Source organism: Syngnathus typhle, linkage group LG9, assembly GCF_033458585.1.
Source record: "Syngnathus typhle isolate RoL2023-S1 ecotype Sweden linkage group LG9, RoL_Styp_1.0, whole genome shotgun sequence".
NCBI lineage: Eukaryota > Metazoa > Chordata > Actinopteri > Syngnathiformes > Syngnathidae > Syngnathus > Syngnathus typhle.
The window spans coordinates 3,261,114-3,281,130 of NC_083746.1; the positions used below are offsets into that span (position 1 = coordinate 3,261,114).

The following is a 20,017-nucleotide window of genomic DNA, read 5'->3' on the forward strand; positions in this document are numbered from 1 at the left end:
GGAACCCTCAAACAAAGTCATTGTTGCTTTAGCTGCGGCATCTCGTCAAGCGTCAGCACTTTCTAGCCCCCTTCGAATTCTAGCCGTTTATTCGCAACATTATTCCCGTGATTGCGCTCCACTCAACTTTCATTTTGCGCCTACTTTTGGAGGAATCAAAGCTCCGTGACGGTTTTTTCCATTGGCCTATGTGGGAATTCCACTTGGAAGCAGCTAATTTTTGGCGCAATGCTCCTGGGATAGGTGAACGATCCAAATTTTCTCTTTGGCCTGTTGCTGCAGACTACTTCGAAAATGAGTGGAAAATCGCAGAGAAATGTAGACGATTCCGCTTACGCGGCAAATCGTCGTCATCTTAATAACCAGGAATCGAAGGTTGTTGTTTTGTTCCTTCAGTATTATCCTGGAACACTGCAGCCATACATTTTTTACAGCACTTGTCTTCATTAGGGTCGCTGGAGAGCTGGAGTCTACCCCAGCTGAATTTGGGCAAGAGACACTCTGGTCCGATCGCCAGACTGATTAGAAATCGGCAAACAGAATAAAGTTAGGTTGAAACCAAGCAGACCGTTAGGGGTTTTTTGGGGGGGGGGGGAAATTCCCTACAAGCAATCATTTTAACGTGTCGCATGACGCTCCCATTCCATTGAAAAAAAAAAATTAGGGCCGAAATGGTGGACTTCAAAATGGCCGCCATGGTCACCACCCATCTTGAAAAGTCTTCCCCCCTCCCATATATCAATATGCCACAAACAGGAAGTTAATATCGTCAAACTTTCCATTTTGTTGAAAGTTATGTATACTAAGATAAAGACAGAATAATATAAACTAAGACACTGCAAAGTCATGTGAGGTGAAGTAAACAAATATTTCAAAGAAAAGTAATGTAACATAACCTTTTCTGACATTAACTAAAGTAAACATGCAGAATATAAAGTTAACTAGGTCAAAGTTAACCTCCAGAAAGGTCAAGTAATGCAACAATTGCCAAGGAAATTATGAAGATCCCTCAAATAGAAATGACATTTTGTAACTTCTTCCTTATATGTGACCATTAAAGTTCTTTTGGATTCCAGTTTGAAAGCTTAGAAATAAAAATCCCAAAAGTTATGTCCAAATAGCAAGGTCGATCATTGGCAACGATGTTGTGTGGGGACTCATCCATCCGTGTTCATCGTGATCTGCCTTTTACGAGGTTCCTAAACGAAAAGGCACTTTGTCATCTGTTGGAGCTATGCTGGCATGCTCCCTCAGCGCACTTATTTGTTTTACAGTTGTTGAGTCATCCCAACGGCCCAGCACATCTGCGTGGTATAAATCAAACTCGTCGCGACACAGAAAACCCCTCGACTTAGCACCGCTAAGAGATAAAATACGTCATTTGGAATGGCTAAATTCATACCGAGTGTAATCCAAGGGGGATGCACCTGCAAAAGCACCCAGTTGTGTTTAAAGCAGGACTTCTTGGGAGCTACTTGACAAAAGAAATTCCCTGTTTTTTTTCCTCCATTTAACAAAACTTTAGAGACCCCTAGTGTTGACAGCAATGGTATCACATCAAGGAGCTATTTTTCACACTATTCAGTTTTTTTTTTTTTTTTTGCTTATTATTCTTTTATTTGCCTGCTGTGGGTCATCCAGCATCAACATTTTGTGCCATCCTGCTAAAAAATAGAAATTTACAGGGTTTAAATCAATCTCATTTGTCTTTGTTCCTGCTGTCTGACTGACGCCATTGCAAGCAAACTAAACAACTGGCACATCTGCATCCATTTGTTTGTCCCTTGCAACACCAACACATCCGCACGCTTGCACCACACTGTGTGACACGTTCAGTGTTTACACGCGTGCGTGTGCGTGACGTAGGCCGATTAACAGGAGGCGCAGGGTTTTAGACACCGTCACGGCCACAGGCGGGGCCGTTAATCCGCAGCTTTGAGGCTAATCCGTTTTCTAGGATTAGCTGCTTATTCTTCAACCCGTCAGAGCGCATCAAGCCAAGTGTGACATAGAAAGTCTGATGTGTTACAAAGCATTATATTTTACACACATGGCTTTGGTTTGTACATGGCATTGAAACAGCTGCACAGTATGGAAAGACATGGTTGGATAAAGAGTACAAAAAGTACATGGTTAGATCATGAAACATTTGGGATGTGCATCCTAATTAATATTTTCAACGGTTAGAACATGAGACCGTGTACTCAACTGTGCAGCAATGAAAGTCTGTCTATGGTGGCCTTAGCTTGAAATGAGACAAACTTTTAGAAAGGAACCTCTAAAGTTGAATACGTTGGACAAAAATGCTGCTTTGGAACCCATAGTGAATTCAGAAAATGCAAATCGTCATGCATTGCAATTTCTTAACATTTTTGGACAATCGTTCAAATTGTATTTAACGTACAGGTAAATCGAAAATGAATGTAAGTAAATGGAGGCAAAATATCAAAACCAGGGATGGGGGTTGATAAAATCATCTTGATGGTTCACGGGTAAAAGATAATGCTTACATTTTATTTGGAAATGGTGAAAAGAAAATCCATATCACCATCAGAATTCCTTCTGACCAATTAATCAATCATGCCCATCTTTAGTAAAAGCAATAAAGTATAAAAAAATAAGTCAACTGCTGCTCATAATAAAACAAAGAACAAGCACAAGAACAAAATAAGTAATTTGAACTTAGAAAAATGACTATTTATTTATTTATTTATTTATTTATGTTTTTTTTTATTTAAAAATAAATAAAGCTAAACACTAATCATAAAAATGTCTTGTAGATTATTGGAAGATGTAACAAATTAATCTTTTTTATTTATTGGAACAATTAGTTCCTCCAATTTTATGACCATCCTATTTTCAAAATATTATTCTCTAGCGAAGCAGCTGAAGGTGTAGGGGTACACTCGCCTGACTTTTGTGCGGGCAGCGTTGCATCGATACCCGCACAGTGACGGTGTGCATGAAGGTCAACTTAATGGTGTTGATGGATGAATATTCAAAGTCAATCTTAGTGTGCTTTTGAGTGACGCGCTGTTGCCCGTTGCTGTACTGACGTTCAAACAGGGTCACTGTCCCAATTGTACAATCTGATTGGACTTTAGAGGTTCCGTTGTACCAAGTAAATGAGTGGTGGCTAAAAGTATGGTGTTCATCAAGTTGGTGTGTGTGCATGTGTGTGTGCGTGCGTGTAGTTTTCTAAAGCAAGCTAAACATCGTAATGAAGTAGGACAGCTACGATTTACTGCTCAGCAGGAGAACACTGATGGAGTGTAACGCATCCAAGGGTGGAATGTGAGAGAAAAACCAAAGAAAACACAATGACAGGGCCAAACTGGTAGTCGTATTAAGAAGGAATTGCTGCTAACCTTCAATTGTTTTGCCCCTTTTCCCCATTCTTTAGCAGTGACATACGAAAGCTCACCATTTGTTCTAAAAATCCCTCCCGGCAAAATGTGTTTTCACTTATTTCTGGATGCCGCTGATAAAACGGGCAAAACATGTCCGGGCATCTGGTTCGATGGGGCCTTGAAACGTCGGCAAAACCTTTCCACGAAAGACAATATTTGGCCACCTTGACGCAAACTACTCTATTAGACAAGAGTTTATCCAAACGTGTCACTTTGATGCTAGATGGTCGACTACATTGAAAACATCAACGAGCATAGCACCATCCGCTAAATCTCAGCTAACTCAGCATCTTTCAGCTCAATTTGTTACTGTGTGTACATGAGCATTGTTTGAAGTTCTTCAGTTTTATCCATTTAACAACATTTCAAGATTAAGCACATTTTCCATGGAGGGACATTTCCAGCAGAAGGCACCGAGGAAGGAAGAGGGTGAAAGGACAGTCTGCAACTGCTTCCCACGTCTTATGCAGTGACGGTTGCAGACGTGGAAAGAGGTGAAGGTGTCCTGGGTGACAGACCGTATTTGAATGCTCAGAACAGGTCTTTAGAATACAGAGATGTTATTCTGTGAAAAACAAAAAAAAACAGGTCAAATCGGTACCGTTATGTTGACTTGATTTGGTTGCTTGCTGGTCGGTCCATTTGCTGCTTGGTTTGACAAATAAGTAGCGTACTGCCGTTTACTGGCGCAAAAATCCATTATTAGCCATTTTTAGCAATGTGTCTATTTGAAGAAGGGCTTTATTTATAATTGACTCATTCTGCAACTAACAGCAGCTATTACAGTGATTTTTAGTCTGTTTGTAGGGAGGCCAAATGGTGCACTTTCTGTGTGGCAGTTGACCCTCATTTTCAAAAGCACACAATGTACCGGGGAGGAAAAGTATCTCCAAGAATGTCCAATCTTTTTTTTCAATCAAATCAGTTGGACAGAATTAGTTTCTCTATCTTTCGGCCTTAGGGAAGGTCAAATCTAGTCGTATTTACAAAAATGTAATCTGCCTGGGGGATGCAATTATTACTTTTGTAGAGAGTCCAAGGCGCATTCATTGTCTGAAATGCCAAGTTGCAGCCAGAAGGCGACTAACCTTGGCACCGCTGGAGGTACGAAATCCTTTTACGAACCGCAATAAAAACACTAGTTGACTGTCTCACAGCCAACTGGTGACTTGGCACTTAACACCCTCTTCAGTCTACACCACACTCTGACTTAGTAAAGTATATAGAGGGGATTATGTGTTGACAATACAAGCTTTTCATTGGACCACCATCGATTATCTTGTGTTTTCATCATGTTTTTTATTTAGGGTTGTAAAAAGGCAGATTTTTATTTTGAACGGCACTCTGGGGAGACACATTAACTAGAAATACCTTTTTGTTTCATGTCTGTGCAGAAGAACTTTCTCTTCGGGTATCCACAACACTGCAGAAAAACACACACTTGAGAATGGCTAATAATAGAAACACATTGCAAGGCTTTTTATGGGGAATGGAGGGTGAATAAGTATATGCTAAAGTATATGATGTTTGTTTACACTTGATGCTGCCGCACAAAATCAGCAAACTGACGGTCCTTGGCGTAGAGCTCGATGATGCGTATCCTGTCTTGAATTTCCTGTTGGAAAGGAACATGACATTACATGGAGATAAAAGTGTAGGTTTGAGTCAGAGGTCTGATCCTGCACGGGGACTCACCTCCTTAGTCAGTTCGCTGTTCTCGTAGATGTGCCGGATCTCCTCGCTGCTGAAGTCGGTGGAAGCTTCGGCGCTGGCGCTGCTGTAGACAGGAGCTTCGGGGTAGCGGCGGTAGTAGTGGCTGTAGCCGGTGGTGGCTTCGCTCTCGTACATGGGGTTGTACTTGGTCGCCCTCTCAAGTGATGGAACGCTCTCTGCATGTCTGCAGAGAAACATAACGCAGGGGCTTCTTTCATATAAGCAACCTTTTCGATGCAGTAAATTTTCCAGCCGTAGCGTGGTTGTGGGGGTACACTTTTATGGACGTTGCATTTTTGTCAAATACTTTTATTGGCTCGAGATTAGTAGATTAATTTCAATTGCATTGGTAATTTCCTTGTTCCTTGGGTGGTTTATATGGGAGCAGCTCCTTTATAACATTATACTTCCTTCTTAACTGTATCATCATTTTACTTGTAATGATACACTTTCTTCAATTTATCAGGGTTAAAATCATCAGACAGTTCTTTGGCCATAGGATGGTCGGAATGTTTCCCTTTTTTTGGCCTTAGCATAGTTGCAACGGTCAGACGTGCACACGGTAATCGAACTTGGTGTGGACCAATCGGTTACAAATTAACTCTGGATGTGGGGAAAAAAGAAAATTGAATCCAGCTAGCAAATGATTACATTTGTTCTTTTTGGTCAGGCAATCAAATTGTGTTAGGACCTAAATCAACCAGTTGGTTTGGAATCAATTGAATCAGTGGCAAGAAACCTTGATTGGATGTCTGTTATTTTTTTAAGACTTGCAAACACCCCAGGGAAAACTATCGATGAAAAAGCACTCTACAACAACACAAAAGAGCAAAAGAAGCAAAAGAATGACTTGCAATACATGTACTTTTAATTCCCCTGAATAATGCTGAATAATTCCTCTAAGCCTAAACTGCACTCCAGACTATAACAAGGACAATTGCCTTAACACCTAATACTTAATACAAATCAACATCCTATTGGAGCAGTTAATCAGATGAGATTAGCAGTTTTTCTCCACAGGCGGCACTACCACACACACATCACTTGTAGATAGAGGACAAAGAATGTGCCTTGTTTTGCGTGGCTGCCAAAAAAAAAGGCTGATGAATAAAGAGATAAGTGAAGGATTGTGTTGTGGCGAGCTGCCAGTTCAGCCACGAGAGTCTCCACTAAATCCGATCCCTTAAACAAAATAACCCGATTGATTCTTTCTGAAACCCATTATGTTAATGTAAGTCTTCCATTTTTTAAGCATTTATTGCACACCCATACCAGGCAAGCTGTATACTCGAGCACATTCAACCACTAATAGTAGATTGTTGGATTACAGTACGGTTATAGTGATATACTTCTTCGGCCCTGGCAAAGTCTTAACCAATTATGGTGGTCATGGTACAGTACAATTCTTGGGCCAAAGCACATTTGGAAGAGTTAAGTTTCAGGCCATTGGGGTATTTGATCATGGGATGGATACAAGAACGTTTGTCACAAATGGTAATGTTGTGAAAAGGTTCCCTTACCGTATTGGGTCCTCTGACTCATCCTTATCGTACTGATCCCGTAAAGTCCTGGCGAGGAAGAAGATCACTCCGGAAGCCACCAAAAGGAATCCAGCCACTGAGGCCACGGCAATGCCAACCACCAGAGGCTCCGATACGTACTCCTCACAGTGCTCTCCTCTGTACCACCAGTTTTCTCCAACACGACACCTGGGAAGGACATGCATGGTACATTCATTTTGGTTTTAGAAAATCTAAAGTGATGGAATTTGAACAAAATTCTGAGAATAAATCTGTTGTGTTTGGGTAGCTTTTAGTTTCTGTATTTTCCATTAGCGTGATAGAATTCTCACCCTCATCTTTTTTGGGAACCGAGTGTCATGCATTTGAGTCCATCTATTTTGGGCTGTCTGATAAGGAGCAGCACTATGTAGGGAATGTAGTATACTGATATGCTAGCTTCTATATAAAAAAAAAAGAATAGTATGTTAGCTTGAATTTGTGAATGTTTTAACATTTTACATTATGTTCATTGGGGTTGATTGATATGTTTTACTGGTGTGGCAGTAAATTTTAAAAATGTGAGATCAGCCATCATTTGTTTACTATACAGTACCTACGATAATTAGGTACTTTATGATGTGTATTTTGGTGTGAGACAAAAGGTTTTGTTTGGCTTAGACCCTCCAGCGGGTCTGTTCATAATTATTCGGGTAGGACCGCATTGAGCACAACAACCACATGTTCCAAAAAAAAGATGCCCCCTTTATCAGGTTAACCACATGTACAGACATAAAACAACTGAATTAGGGCAAAAAGATACCTGAGGCACAGCAGTCCTTTAAAATGTAATTATAATCTCTACAAACAGTGCTTACCAAGTTTTAAAGGGAGTCAAAATGGATACCACACATTTCACTAGTAGGCAGTACATGTATGTTGTGTATTTGATTTCCTAAAATCATCTTTAATACTGTGCAAGCTAGATGTTAATATGACACGACCCCACACTGTTGTTCATCTCAGAGACTGATTACATGCCTGTAAAGGTGCTGCTGTTTTGTGTAGCAACAGACTTCATTAGAGCCCAGCAGGTAATATTGTAAAATGTAAAGTCTTTGTATCTCAAATCAAGGCAAAATATGCTTATTCTTTATCTGCCAAGATTTTTCTTCTGAGCAAGCAGTTTTGATGAATAAGCATTTCAATTCAATTTTTGTATTTAAATTTTTTAATAGGGTGTTGTAACTATTTTATGTGTTTACTTTTTTTCAGACATATTGCCAAATCAAATTTTCTAGTCTATTCTCTTGATAAATAACTTTTCTTGACTTTAGTAATATTGTCCTCATTTTCTTGTTTGTTTTTGTTAAGCCCAGGTTTTAATACGGAACTATTTAATTTCCATGTAAGAACTTAAATACTTACAAAGCCATCTATTTGAAGTAGGCGTTTATTTTTCTGATGTGAATGATGTCGTCATTGTGTGTGGAAAAAGTAGCAGTATTCTGAGAACTCAAATAAATTAAGTTGTATGTAATTTGGATGCTTTCTCAGTATGCGATGGAAAGGAAGGAGGGACATTGGATTCTCAAGCAAATATTATCGCAGCAGCAGCCGTTCCGTTTTTCTCCTGCATGTGTCAATGCAAAAGGCGAGATGTGCTTGCTGTGATTTAAGCCTTAAAATCCGGCGAACATGCACGCCTGACCCACACACGGATCATTTCCCCCTAATCTCCACCCACCTGCAGATGGCTCCCTGGCCAGGGATGATGTCACACTTGCCATCATTGAGGCAAAAGTCGCTGCGTAGCTCGCAGATGCTCTGACAAGGCAGACCGTCCACGCTGAAGTAGCCAGCGTTGCACACGCACTCGGCCTCGCCCGACCACTTGTTCACTTTGCACTTGGCGTACTCGTTACATGCCTGGAACTTGCACGGGTCAGCCCGGTCGCCTGCAAGTCGAACAACCGCAGGAATGTTATTATGCAGTAAGTGTCAAAGTGGATCAAAAACACATTTCGTACACATGTGTTCTCTCTCCGCACATAAATGGGAAGACGTGACCTTTTGCCACTCGTGTTGGCGAACTGGTCGCAATTTGGTTCAGTTTGCTATGGTGCACCTAATTCTACCCTCGAATTGGAAAAGCTCCCAAAATATTCGACATGTACAGTCCCTATTTTATGAGTAGTCCAGTGGAAATAATATTAAAAGGCTTGCTGATGATTTTTAACAGTTGTCTTCTGTTCCTGCAAGAACAAGATGGTTTTCCGTTGAAATAATAAGCAGACTAGCCATGTTGGTTCTATCAGCAAGGAAGCTGTAAAAGAAAGCCAGCATGTGTTCAAACTTATGGCAACAGGGGAAGAACATATGACCAGGAAAAAAAGACCTTAGTCATGTTTTTTTGTGACCTCAGCAGTCTGCAAAGCATGTGATTTAGAAAGACTTTGACAGTCAACAAAACATGATTCACCATTTTCAGGAAAGGGATCATAGAAACGGACTCGTGGTCCCATATTACGTAAAGACATGTTTTCCAGGGTGACTTCATGGGTGTGACGGTGGCTTTTGATGTCCAGTGGTGAGTTCCTCAACCCACTCTGGTTGACGCCATGTTTGATGTCACTGCTGCAGCCTTTGCCAATTTTTTTAAGTGAGGTTGACAGTATGGTGGATTAGTGGTTAGCACCTCCGCCTTATAGAGGTTTGCTCAAAGGTTTGAACCCAGGATCCAGCCTTCTCGTGTGGAATTTGCACCTACTTTCTCCCACGTTCCAAAACCACGTCACCATGGAAATACCCATATTTAACATTTCTACATTATGTCACTGACAAAATGTGATATTATACCAACCAGGCATTACACTTTAAATCTTACACGCTCTCTAGAAGACAATCTAGTAATCCCGCAGTAAAACACTAACCTGATTCAACGTCCAGGGAGTACTTATCGATGGCCAGGTTCATAGTCTGGTAGGCTGTGTTGCAGAAGTCTTCCAGGATCAGATAGACGGTGGTGGTGACGCCGTGAGCCACGGGCTTGCCGAATTTCATCCGGCTGTTGACCACAATGCTTCCATTGCGGAAGTTTAGGATCTCCAAGTTCTCAAAGTTACTCAGGTTGGACTGGAGGTAGGGCACAAGCTGCAAGACCAAATTGAACACTTGTTAGTGGAAACAGATTACCACAAGTGATTTTTCTTTTTTTAATGTACCAGCTCTAGGAAGCGCTGCTCCAATGCTTTGTACTCTGGTGAACTCTTGTTGAAGAGATCCTCAGAGAAAATCATGTTGGTCACCCTCAAGCTGAAGAACACCATGAGCGCTCGACCGGGATTGGCCGGCAGGGCGATGCCGGCTGGATCGGTGCCCTGTGATATGCTGAAGGGGAATTCCGTGCTGCCTTCTTCTGTCTGATTGATTGAGCCATAATTGAGAACATCATAAGTGAGGTCTTCGATGGGAGAATCATTGTCAGCACTGTTCTGGATCTAAGGAACAATGGAGTTTCTTGTCAGTCAATCAAATCGGTTGTCAACCAGTATCAACCTTCTTACCTCCAGCATCACATTCAAGCTTACCTCCACGGCTGAAGGCATAACGATGTCATCCTGACCCTCCACAGCTGTGTTGACATCAGCTCCACTCATGAAAGTTATGTCGTCCTCGGCGGACATTGCAGTCGGTTGGGAGGGGCTCAAAGGAACGCTAACTGATGATTCAGGTGCATTCCTGTTTACCAACAAGATGTCGTCTTCTGCGATATCGTCACTGGCGATCTCAGAAGCTTCTAGTGGTTCTTCAAGGGATACCGGGGGTGAGGATGGTGCTTCCTCAGGAGTTTCCCCTCCACTCTCCGTTGCTTCATCGATACCAGCTTCTTCAACTAAAGGTCCTTCAGGATGTTTAGAATCGACTTCCTCAAGTTCCTCACTCACTACATCAGGAACATAGTTGTCTTCTGCTGTTTCACTCACAAGAAGGTCTTCTGTGTCAACACCATTGTCCAGATGTTTCTCTTCCAGAACAACCACGTCTTCAATGTCTTCCGTCGCTAGAGTTGTATCTGGCCCCAGGAGGTTGTCCAGGTCACCTGTGCCTGAGGCCTCCACCACCACTGGTGATTCAGGCAATGTGACAGTATCTTGGTCCTCGGAGGGGGGCGGCTCCTCCTGGTCTTTGTCTGCGGGATTATCTGCAGCGGTGGTCTGCACAGTGTTCTCCAGAAGCAGATCTTCTTCCCTGATGCCTGAAACAAATACATTCAGTGAAACTTTGTGCGACCACATATGGTCAGCCCATAGTCTTTGAGTCGGGCCCCGCAATGATTCTAAACTAGCAATGGTATGGACTTGGAACACTTCGCACCCTAACTGTGCCCAAATTAGTTCACAGGAAATTTTCAAAACATGATTTTCACATTGCGAGAATGCGGTTTGACAATAAAGACTCACTGGCAGTCTCAGACGAAGCGGTCGCAACCACAACGGGTGGAGATATCTCAGAGCTCTCCTCTAGGACAACAATGTCGCTTTCGGATGTCTCCACCGTGTCTCCTTCTGCGCTTTCAGGCAGCAATTGGTCTCTCTTGACGTCATCCATGATGAGAACATTGGCTGCATCATTCTGCATCACAAACATGATGTTGTTAAAAACCAACAGCCTGTTCAAGGATGCAGTAGCCATGTGAAATCTGTTTTGGATCAACAAGCCCTATCCATGCGTCAGTGTACCGTTTTCAGGAAACTCCTGGAATTTCCAAAGATAAGTCAAATTAAAAGGAATTAAAATTTTCAAAGAAACGTCACATTAAAAGCAATTATTGTAGCATGCATGTGTGTGTTCTGCGTAATCCAACCCAATGTGTCTTAACACAACGCGTCATGACAAAATGGGTTCAGCATGTTCGCTAATGACTAATCTGGAATTCACCACTGTGGCTTCCGTTGCAATAATTTATATGAAAACATATTCATGGGCTTGTAATATGTGCACGATGTTTTAATTGGTTGTATAAAGTAAAAGTTAACGCTGACACAATTCTGGCCTCACACACGAGAGTCAAACATTTGGAGAAGCTCTGCTTTCGCTATAAATTCAAAGTAATGATGGTGAGCCATACCAGGGTCGTATTTCTGCAAGATTTTTTTTTTTACTTCTGGGACTCTTATGAAAAACGTTTTTGTAAAAAAAACTTTTTAGCCTGATGGAATGAAAACATTTTTAAGCATAATAAGTTGTATTTTTGTGAGGCAAAGTCTGCGGGTTGGGGGAGTTGTGCATACCCCAAGGCTTTGAGAATTTTAGTTTTCTTTCAAGTTTTAGATTACTCCAGGGTTGGGGCAGACTGTAGCCTTGGGGCCCCTGGGAACCTTTACAATCTTTACTGTTATGCCTGTTATGGATGCCCCTTCCTATGTTGCACGTCAGTTTTTGTTGACAATAATTCGTTTGTAGTGCATCTGTGTTTCCATCACGGGTCCTTTTACCGTCCCACCAAGTTAATCCATTTTTGTGCCCAGGCCAAAGTTTATGGAACGTGATCCCGTCAACAATACGTATTGTAATAAAATGATATTTTCCAAAGAATGTCTGAAAAAGCACTGCAATCATCCGAATCAAGGATTTGCTTTCAGCTTTTATTTACATCTCAACATTTTTTTTTCACTTCATGGAATTATGGGTTTAAATGAAGTCAACCACCAGACGTTATTTAGAGCAGCCCTAAAAGGCTCCACCGCATAAGTGAAGTCAGACGTTAGATGGTATCGCTTGACCCGAGAATAGCAGCAGATTATTACAACAATAAACAAAGTAATCCGATTCATCCCTCACCTTAGAGCGCTCATCCCTGTTACCTGGTGAGCTGGTGATATGGCCGATGCGACGCCCCGAGCGCATGTCTGACATTAATTACAAGTTCATGTCACACATCCTCACGTTTTTTTTCTATTTACGTGTATTTTTTAATTCAGTAGTGCCGTGACGTACAAATTGTTCCATGACCACGCAATTAATTCCTGCCTTGAATCAGGCATTTGGAGGCCTTTGCATTTCAGATTACTTAAGGGGGTCACAGAATCATTTTAACTTTTAACCTTTTAAGAGTGAGAAAGAAATTTGATGGCACGGGACTTTACTCACACACACATGCACGTGCACACACACACACACAGACAGTTGTAATTCGCGTTGTGCCGTTAAATGGGAAGGCTGGGTTAGGACTGGCTTTCCCATCATGATCCCTGCTGTGCACAGCAGGTAACCTGTCTGCTTTTCTTCATCTTCCTAATAGCAGATTTCACTTTGTCGCATTTTCTGACGGCTAATTACGTGACGCACCCTCGACCCCGAATAGAATAAGCGTAATGGGAAATAAACTGGGATTGACGTGTGTGTGCTTGCGGCCACTCACCGAGGTCTCTCTTGTGGTGTGGATGGACTCGGGCTCTATGGAAGCAGGAGAGACATCATTATGAGTACAAGATGACACTTGAATGACTTCCGATGTTTACCTAACTGACGGAAAAGAACATCAGCTGCTGTGCATCAACACTTTTCACCCATAAAAAAGCCACTGCTACCTTAATGCATCAGAAATTGGTCATCGATCACAGGGAAATTTTGAATGGGATGGTCACACAATGATATGCACACGACGAGTCCAGTAAAAGATGGAGCTTATACCTGCTGAATTTTAGAAAGCAGCGATTGATCGCTAATAAATCACAAATCAATTGTCGGTTAAATTTCAGGTGCTGCAGCAGAGACTATCATTTTCTTAGTGAGTCGATGTGTGCGGCCTTTCTACATCTTCCCAAGGCTGACACAAAAGCCTGGCGTGAACTGAGTAAAAATCCCCAGCGTCTCCCATTACTTGTCCTCCTGGCTTTGCGGTGCAGTTAGTGACAAGGACCCAAACCGCGGCGCAGTCGGCTTATGCTTTCCCAAAAACTTGCCACTGTTATTTGTTCATTAAATATGGCCCCCTTTTTTTTCTCTGACAATGAGAGCAGACAAATAAGAAACAGATGAAGGCTTCAGAATGTTTTCTCAAGTGGCAAAAGCATCATGTCGTCATGTCGCTGCACTGTCTGCCGAGTGTCTCGGGTGACACGCAAAAGTTTGCCTTGGACGGCAGCGCGAGCGCCTTCACAAGAACTGTAGCTGGCTGCACTGTTATAGTGCAGGCGCCCCTCACCACTCTCCAAAGCGCCCTTCAGGAGGTCCTCGGTCACATAGGTCTTGAGCTCACTTATGGCGTAGACCAGCGTTGGGTGCTCCTTGACCTCGCGGTACGAGTTCTCCACCTGGTTGGACTGCAAGGTAAGGTAGTCCAGTTGGTTGTTGCTGATGCCCGCGTCGTCCACCACCAGGGTGACGGCGTAGTCCACCACGATGCCGTCCAGCCTGGGTCAATAACAGGCAATATTAGTCAAAAGAAACACAGTTCTTGTCTTCTTCTGAAGAGAATTTCACTGATGACTCACTAGGTAATTAAAAACATGAATGAAATCGCGTAAAAACAACCCACATTTCATTTATTTTTCCTCATCATAAGGGGTTGCCATCGAGCCCCACCTCCAGGCCTGACTCCAGAGTTGGGGCCCCAGGTGACCCCCGGTCGGGCAAAGAAAAGCCTTCCGTCCATGCACCACCATCATGGTCCAAATAGAGTTGGCGCATCCCCATTCCCAAAATAAAAACAGCTATTCTGAAACACTTTACGCCCCCTTCCAAATCCCACTTGGCGGCAGGCGGCACACCATCTGTCCCAGAAATATGCAGAAAAATCCATTTGATTTTTGCTGAAACAAATAATGTACGGCAGACGCCTGTCTCATCATGTGACTGAACACGCTAAAAGCTGTTAAAAGAGTTGTTCATCGCTCAGCCGTGACGAATGACTCGGCCAATTGACTCCCGCCCGGCCAAGTCAGCACAACGATCAATATTGAGCTAATGGCGCAGGACACGTCCAAAGAGGCTTTGGAGAGAGAGGAAAAAGTCATCTATCAGCCTTGGATGACAACTGGGAGTTGTCCACTCTGACCTACTTTGCACTCATCTGAGACACTCATTTCTTGTTTTTGCCTCTCTGAAAGTCACACAATCTTGGTGACGTCACCGCTGTAAAATCAGAGCATGGTCATCTTCAGGTGCTAAACCTAGAATAATCGTTCTCACCGTCCCCTCGAGCCTCCCTGCTGATCCACCTTAACAGGTGACAGCACCCTCCCTAAGAGCATTAGCACAAGCAGCGAACGAGACGCAGGAAACACGTGCACTACACAATACTCTCCCAGCTATATACACACACACACATATACACGTACACACTTTTGAGGATCTACAGGCTTAAGGAGCTGTGTGTTTTTTAGGGGCAGTTCAAGGTGAAAGCAGGCCAACTCACCCTTGCAAATCCTTGTGAGGCCTCCATGAAAACAAGGAAAAAAACGTTTTAAAAGGAAGGTCACTTAAGTTCAGTGTGTACGGTAGCAAACAAAGTGGAGCAGACGCAAATGGGATGAGGTGGGATGAAGCCACGTGAGAGACAATTCACCTGAAGTCCAATACAGACACACTCTTGTAACCAGGAAGTCCCGACAGAGCGTCCTCAATCTGCACAAACACACTTTGTTACTATAGTGGATACTTCATTTGGTACACCACTGCATAATGACAAAAAAATAGAAATGATTGTGCACAAATATAAATATTTGGCATTATGAACATACATGTATAGTCATCATTTTATATGTTTTTTTTAAAAAATGTTGCATAATTAATTACATATAAATTAAACTGGTATATTGTGATTATAAATCTAGTAATACATGATTTTTTTAGTTTTGCAAAATTTTAATGGGGCGAAACTACACTTATATTAGTTTGTATTATTTACATACATTACGGTTTCTAAATTATTACTGAGCTGAGAAGAATATCAATAAAAGTGAAGTAATGCTGAAGTAATGAGTTCATCTCAACTTAGACGCAAATTTTTACTTTTACTATTTACTTTACTTAGTATTGAATCTGGGCTTGTTAAATTGAACTCAAATCTGATTTAGTCTGTCGTACCTTCTGCCACTAATACAGGAGCATTTAATTGTTAGCAATACAGCTGGGGGATATGGACTAAACTTCATAACTCCACATTCATACAAAATATGATGAGCGAAATATCAATCCAAAAGAATTTGGGAAAAGGCCGTTTTTTGTTGTTGTTTTTTTACTGAGTCATCAACATTTATGAAGTCAACAATGAATAAAAAATAATTAAATTCCCATTGCAAAACAACTGTGCTTTAACAATTGTGCAACAAGATAAGTGTTTGTTTGTGTGCGCGTGAGACTCCATGTGTTTGTGATGTGTTAACTGCATCAATGTGTGTGCAGTTTCAAATCAATTTATCCATCTATGTGTGGCTTCGGAACCAAACTTGGACCAGACTATCACAACGAGAAAAAAAAACAGTTGGCCACTCACACACACTGTCATTATCAAATATTTTTATAATTGATTATTGTGTTGAATAATCAAATAGAATCAATTGATCGAATAATGATTTATTTGCGTTAAAGCGACTAAAAAACAGTGTTTCCCACAATTATTGTTCATTATGCAATTATTTTTGTTTGTGATATTATTTAGAGATCAATGAACAACTAGACAATGGTTAAGCAATATCACAGAATGATGATGTCATTGTTATTCAAAGTAAAAGCAGATGTTTACAAAGGTCTTATTTGGATTAAACACAAAAGATGAAGCAGTCTGCTTTTATGAAAGACTAGAGACTTCGGAGAGGCAGGAATGAGAAGATTTGGACAATCTTAAATTAAAAAATGTCTCTAAACCATAAATCGATTGTTAAAATGCGAGGAGAGTAATTTGATCATTTATTCTCGATTAATCGATTAATTTTGACACCTCTAATATATCCTGTATAATCCATGTATGTGTGTGTGTGTGTGTCTTAGACCTTCTGAGCAAGCTGTCTGCTGAGGGTCTGATAGTGTAGCGAGTTCTGGTCGCCCAAGTCATCGTTGTACATGACTCCTGTGAGGAGGATGCTCAGCTCCACCACCTGCTCCAACACGGCCGCAGGTACTGGCTCCACGGGAATATCATTGTCCAGCTGTGAAATTGCGTGCAAGAAAAATACAACACATAAATAAGTAGAAGAGCGGGTCGCCACAGCAACTCAGTCGCATGGTTTTGTTTAGTCTAGCAACGCCAAATGCCCTTCCTAATGCAACCCACCCATTTTTATCTGAGCGAAGAGGCAGTGGCTGAGAATGGTTGCACTGGGAATCAAACCTGCCCGCTACTATGCTACCAGTGTCAAATATCAATATTGTTTAGCACATAGACTCACCTCAATTTCTGGCACAATGGCAGCTGCTGCTTCCTCTATGTCTTCTGTCTCTGTCAAGTCTTCTGAATTGTTAAGATATAATATTGATAATTAATCATTAACATGGTAATTAATTTCATAACAATACAGTATGTATCTCCGCTGGGTGATGCTCACCTTCGTTGGCAGGAGCCTTGGTGGTGATTGTCACATCAGGAGCCGGTGTGCTAAAAAAATAGAGGATGGATGGATGGATGGATGGATGGATGGATGGATGGATGGATGGATGGATGGATGGATGGATGGATGGATGGATGGATGGATGGATGGATGGATGGATGGATGGATGGATGGATGGATGGATGGATGGATGGATGGATGGATATAAACTTCAGCAACAAGACAACATTTCCACTAATACATCATTTTTAGGTTATCACATATTTTTAAAAATGTTATAAGCACTACTGTAATAATGGTAAGTCATGTGACCTTACCCGCATGTCTGGTGTCCAGACTTAGTGGGTTCACTACAAGAGGGAGGCAAAAATAAAAAAGTCAATTGTGCAAACATATTGTTTTGATGCTGACAAATGATTGCGAGGATTTACCTTTTCAAGCCAGGCAGGGACATTTTCTGCATGTGTGGAGAAGAAGAAGGAAACGTTAGCACAGATAATAGCTTCCAGCTGAGTTTGTTGTTGTTGCGCCCTGTGTCAACCTGAAGCACCGAAAGGGTTGAGCGAGGTCAAGAGGACTTCCAAGGAGACGTACGGCGAATGTTAAAGTGTTGCTAACACTAGTTTTTGCTCACTTCAGCAGACTACCTGGATCAATCTACTAGGGATGGGTGGCCCTTTGGAACAAAAGGACCCTAACATCACAAATGGGGTGCCAGGAAGTTAGTTGAAGTTGCTTTTGTTTATTAGTTCTTGGCTAGTTCTTTCGTTCACTCTTTGTTTAGGTATTTTCCCATGATCGTGTTATGGTAACATCAGCTTGTCCACATACCTTTTTGACCACCCCCTGATGCTCCTCCGATTGGCTGAAGTAGGTACCGATATCTCGCGCCGTCACTACCCCTTCCTGACACTGGTTCATCCAGCTCTGGTACTCCTCTTGCTCGGGGAGGCGTTCCCAGAAGATTTTGAAAGCCTCCCACAGAGTCTCCTGGCACACTAGAGACACATGGGGAACGCAAGAACTTCCAAGTCAATACAGGAAAGTGGACAAGTAGAGCATACTGTACAGTCGAAGCTCCTGGAAAGTCACGCTTCTGTTTCTGCCACTCTAAATCTAATCATGGAATCATGAGTGGAAACTTTTAGATCATAGCTGAGACTGTACTAGTATTCGAATTTTGACCCATCAAGTTGAGAATTCAGTTCAAATAACGTAGCATAATGCTTATCATCATACAAGACTTCTGCAAATCTTGCAAGATGTTACCCAGAAGAATTTAATTTTGTAATCTTCAAACACATTTACGCAACAGGCAAGTTTTTGTTGTTCCCTTGTTTTGGGAGAAGAAATCAACCCAAAATAGGACAGAATAATTGCAAAGATCTTGAAGGCCACAAAAAAATGATGTGCTTACCTCTGAGATTGAAGAAACTGAGGTGGTTGGCAACAACCTCCTTGGCGCTCTCCTGGGCGCACAGCTTGACTCCGCTCGGAAAGAGGATGTTGCGTTTGCGTCTGGACACAGCCACACGACTTCCTCGGGACACAACGATGTCGGATATACGAAGGACACGCTGGAAAGACGCTGCTTTGTCGCCAAGTGCCACCTCAAGTGGACCCATGGAGGATCCTTCCAGAGCGGTGACTATTGGAGATACAAAGAACATCTCAGGCTTGACTTTTAAAGGAAATCCGACAATCAAGCCATCATACGTACCTGGCCTCAGGTCCAAAAACATCAGCACTAAACTAAATAAAAGACATCTCCGCATGATGGACATTTTAAATCCTTGTTTAGATCCTCAAAGCAGCACTTCCCCTTGAGTTTTGCAATGATGTCCTCCAAGTTGGCATAGTTTAGAAGTCTCCCAGTGCAGAAAAAGGTCACAACACTTGAAGCAAGTGACAACTTGCTGTTTTCCTGCAAAGATAACAGCGACAGGGTGACATGGTGTTCACGAGGCGTTTCCTGGGCAGATGGCTCCGGTAGAGAAGATCTTTGAACGCGCTAATCCTGTTTAATCTAAGCCTTTTAACGGAGTTACTGGAGCGACTGGGGGGGGGAAAGGAGAAGGTGCTTAGTGCTGCTGGGTGAAACGTGGACCGAGATAACAGGGCAACAAGTTTAAGGCTACAAAAAAAATCTCCATGAAGGGAAGGCTCTTCTCACCAGAGGAACCATTTTCTTTTCAAGCAACTGTGTTAAAACAGTGAGGTCGCTTCCCACTGACACAGCACAGGGATAGTGACTGCCAGTCAGGGATAACTGTGTTGGTCAAATATTTGGCAAATCTGCAAAGCAGTTGTGATAGGTGTTTGACTCTCGCCTGATCCAACCTGTGGATTTTGTTTGTTGTCTCTGGATTCTGTGACTCGTGTACACTGACTTTTGCCCAGTCAGCTGGGATTGACTCCAGGCAGCACCTGCGAATTTAATGAAGATGAGGACTATGGAAATTGGATGGAACAACCTGGTGATGATCATACTGGGGTGGGATGTCACGGAACAGAGACCGGGCGACCAAATGTAGCACGATATTTTATGGGAAAGGGGGAAAGGGGAACGCTGGACTTGCGATCTGGCTGGCGTGGCTGAGGAGCAGAGGTCAGCGGATAGTCGTAGTCGGAGGCAGGTGGCGATCAGAAGCGTGGTCAAGGGAAGAGCAAGTAGTCGGGGCAGGCGGCGATCAAGGCGTGGTCGGTTAGTTTACGGAAGCAGTTGGAAACAGAGATCGTTCAGGGGACAAATAAGCAGTGGTGACACAGGCAGGGTAAGAAGATCAACTGACCACCACTGGCAGAATACACAGACTTCTCTGCAGTCAACAAATTTTTTTCC

At 42.4% G+C, this 20,017-nt stretch overlaps 1 protein-coding gene across 1 annotated transcript; it reads right to left on the minus strand.

The window, feature by feature from the left end:
• Positions 1-1,723: 1,723 nt before the first annotated feature.
• Positions 1,724-18,959, minus strand: impg2a (interphotoreceptor matrix proteoglycan 2a). Its single transcript, XM_061287948.1, has 20 exons — positions 18,593-18,959; positions 18,007-18,173; positions 17,607-17,632; positions 17,493-17,525; positions 17,173-17,222; positions 17,017-17,078; positions 16,621-16,776; positions 15,195-15,253; positions 13,833-14,041; positions 13,047-13,081; positions 11,086-11,257; positions 10,213-10,880; positions 9,847-10,122; positions 9,556-9,775; positions 8,370-8,580; positions 6,644-6,832; positions 5,106-5,307; positions 4,946-5,025; positions 4,782-4,833; positions 1,724-3,975 (listed from the first exon to the last, which is right to left on the minus strand). The coding sequence occupies exons 1-19, from the start codon at positions 18,957-18,959 to the stop codon at positions 4,791-4,793; spliced, it is 3,225 nt and encodes a 1,074-aa protein (XP_061143932.1). The 3' UTR covers positions 1,724-3,975; positions 4,782-4,790.
• Positions 18,960-20,017: the final 1,058 nt, after the last annotated feature.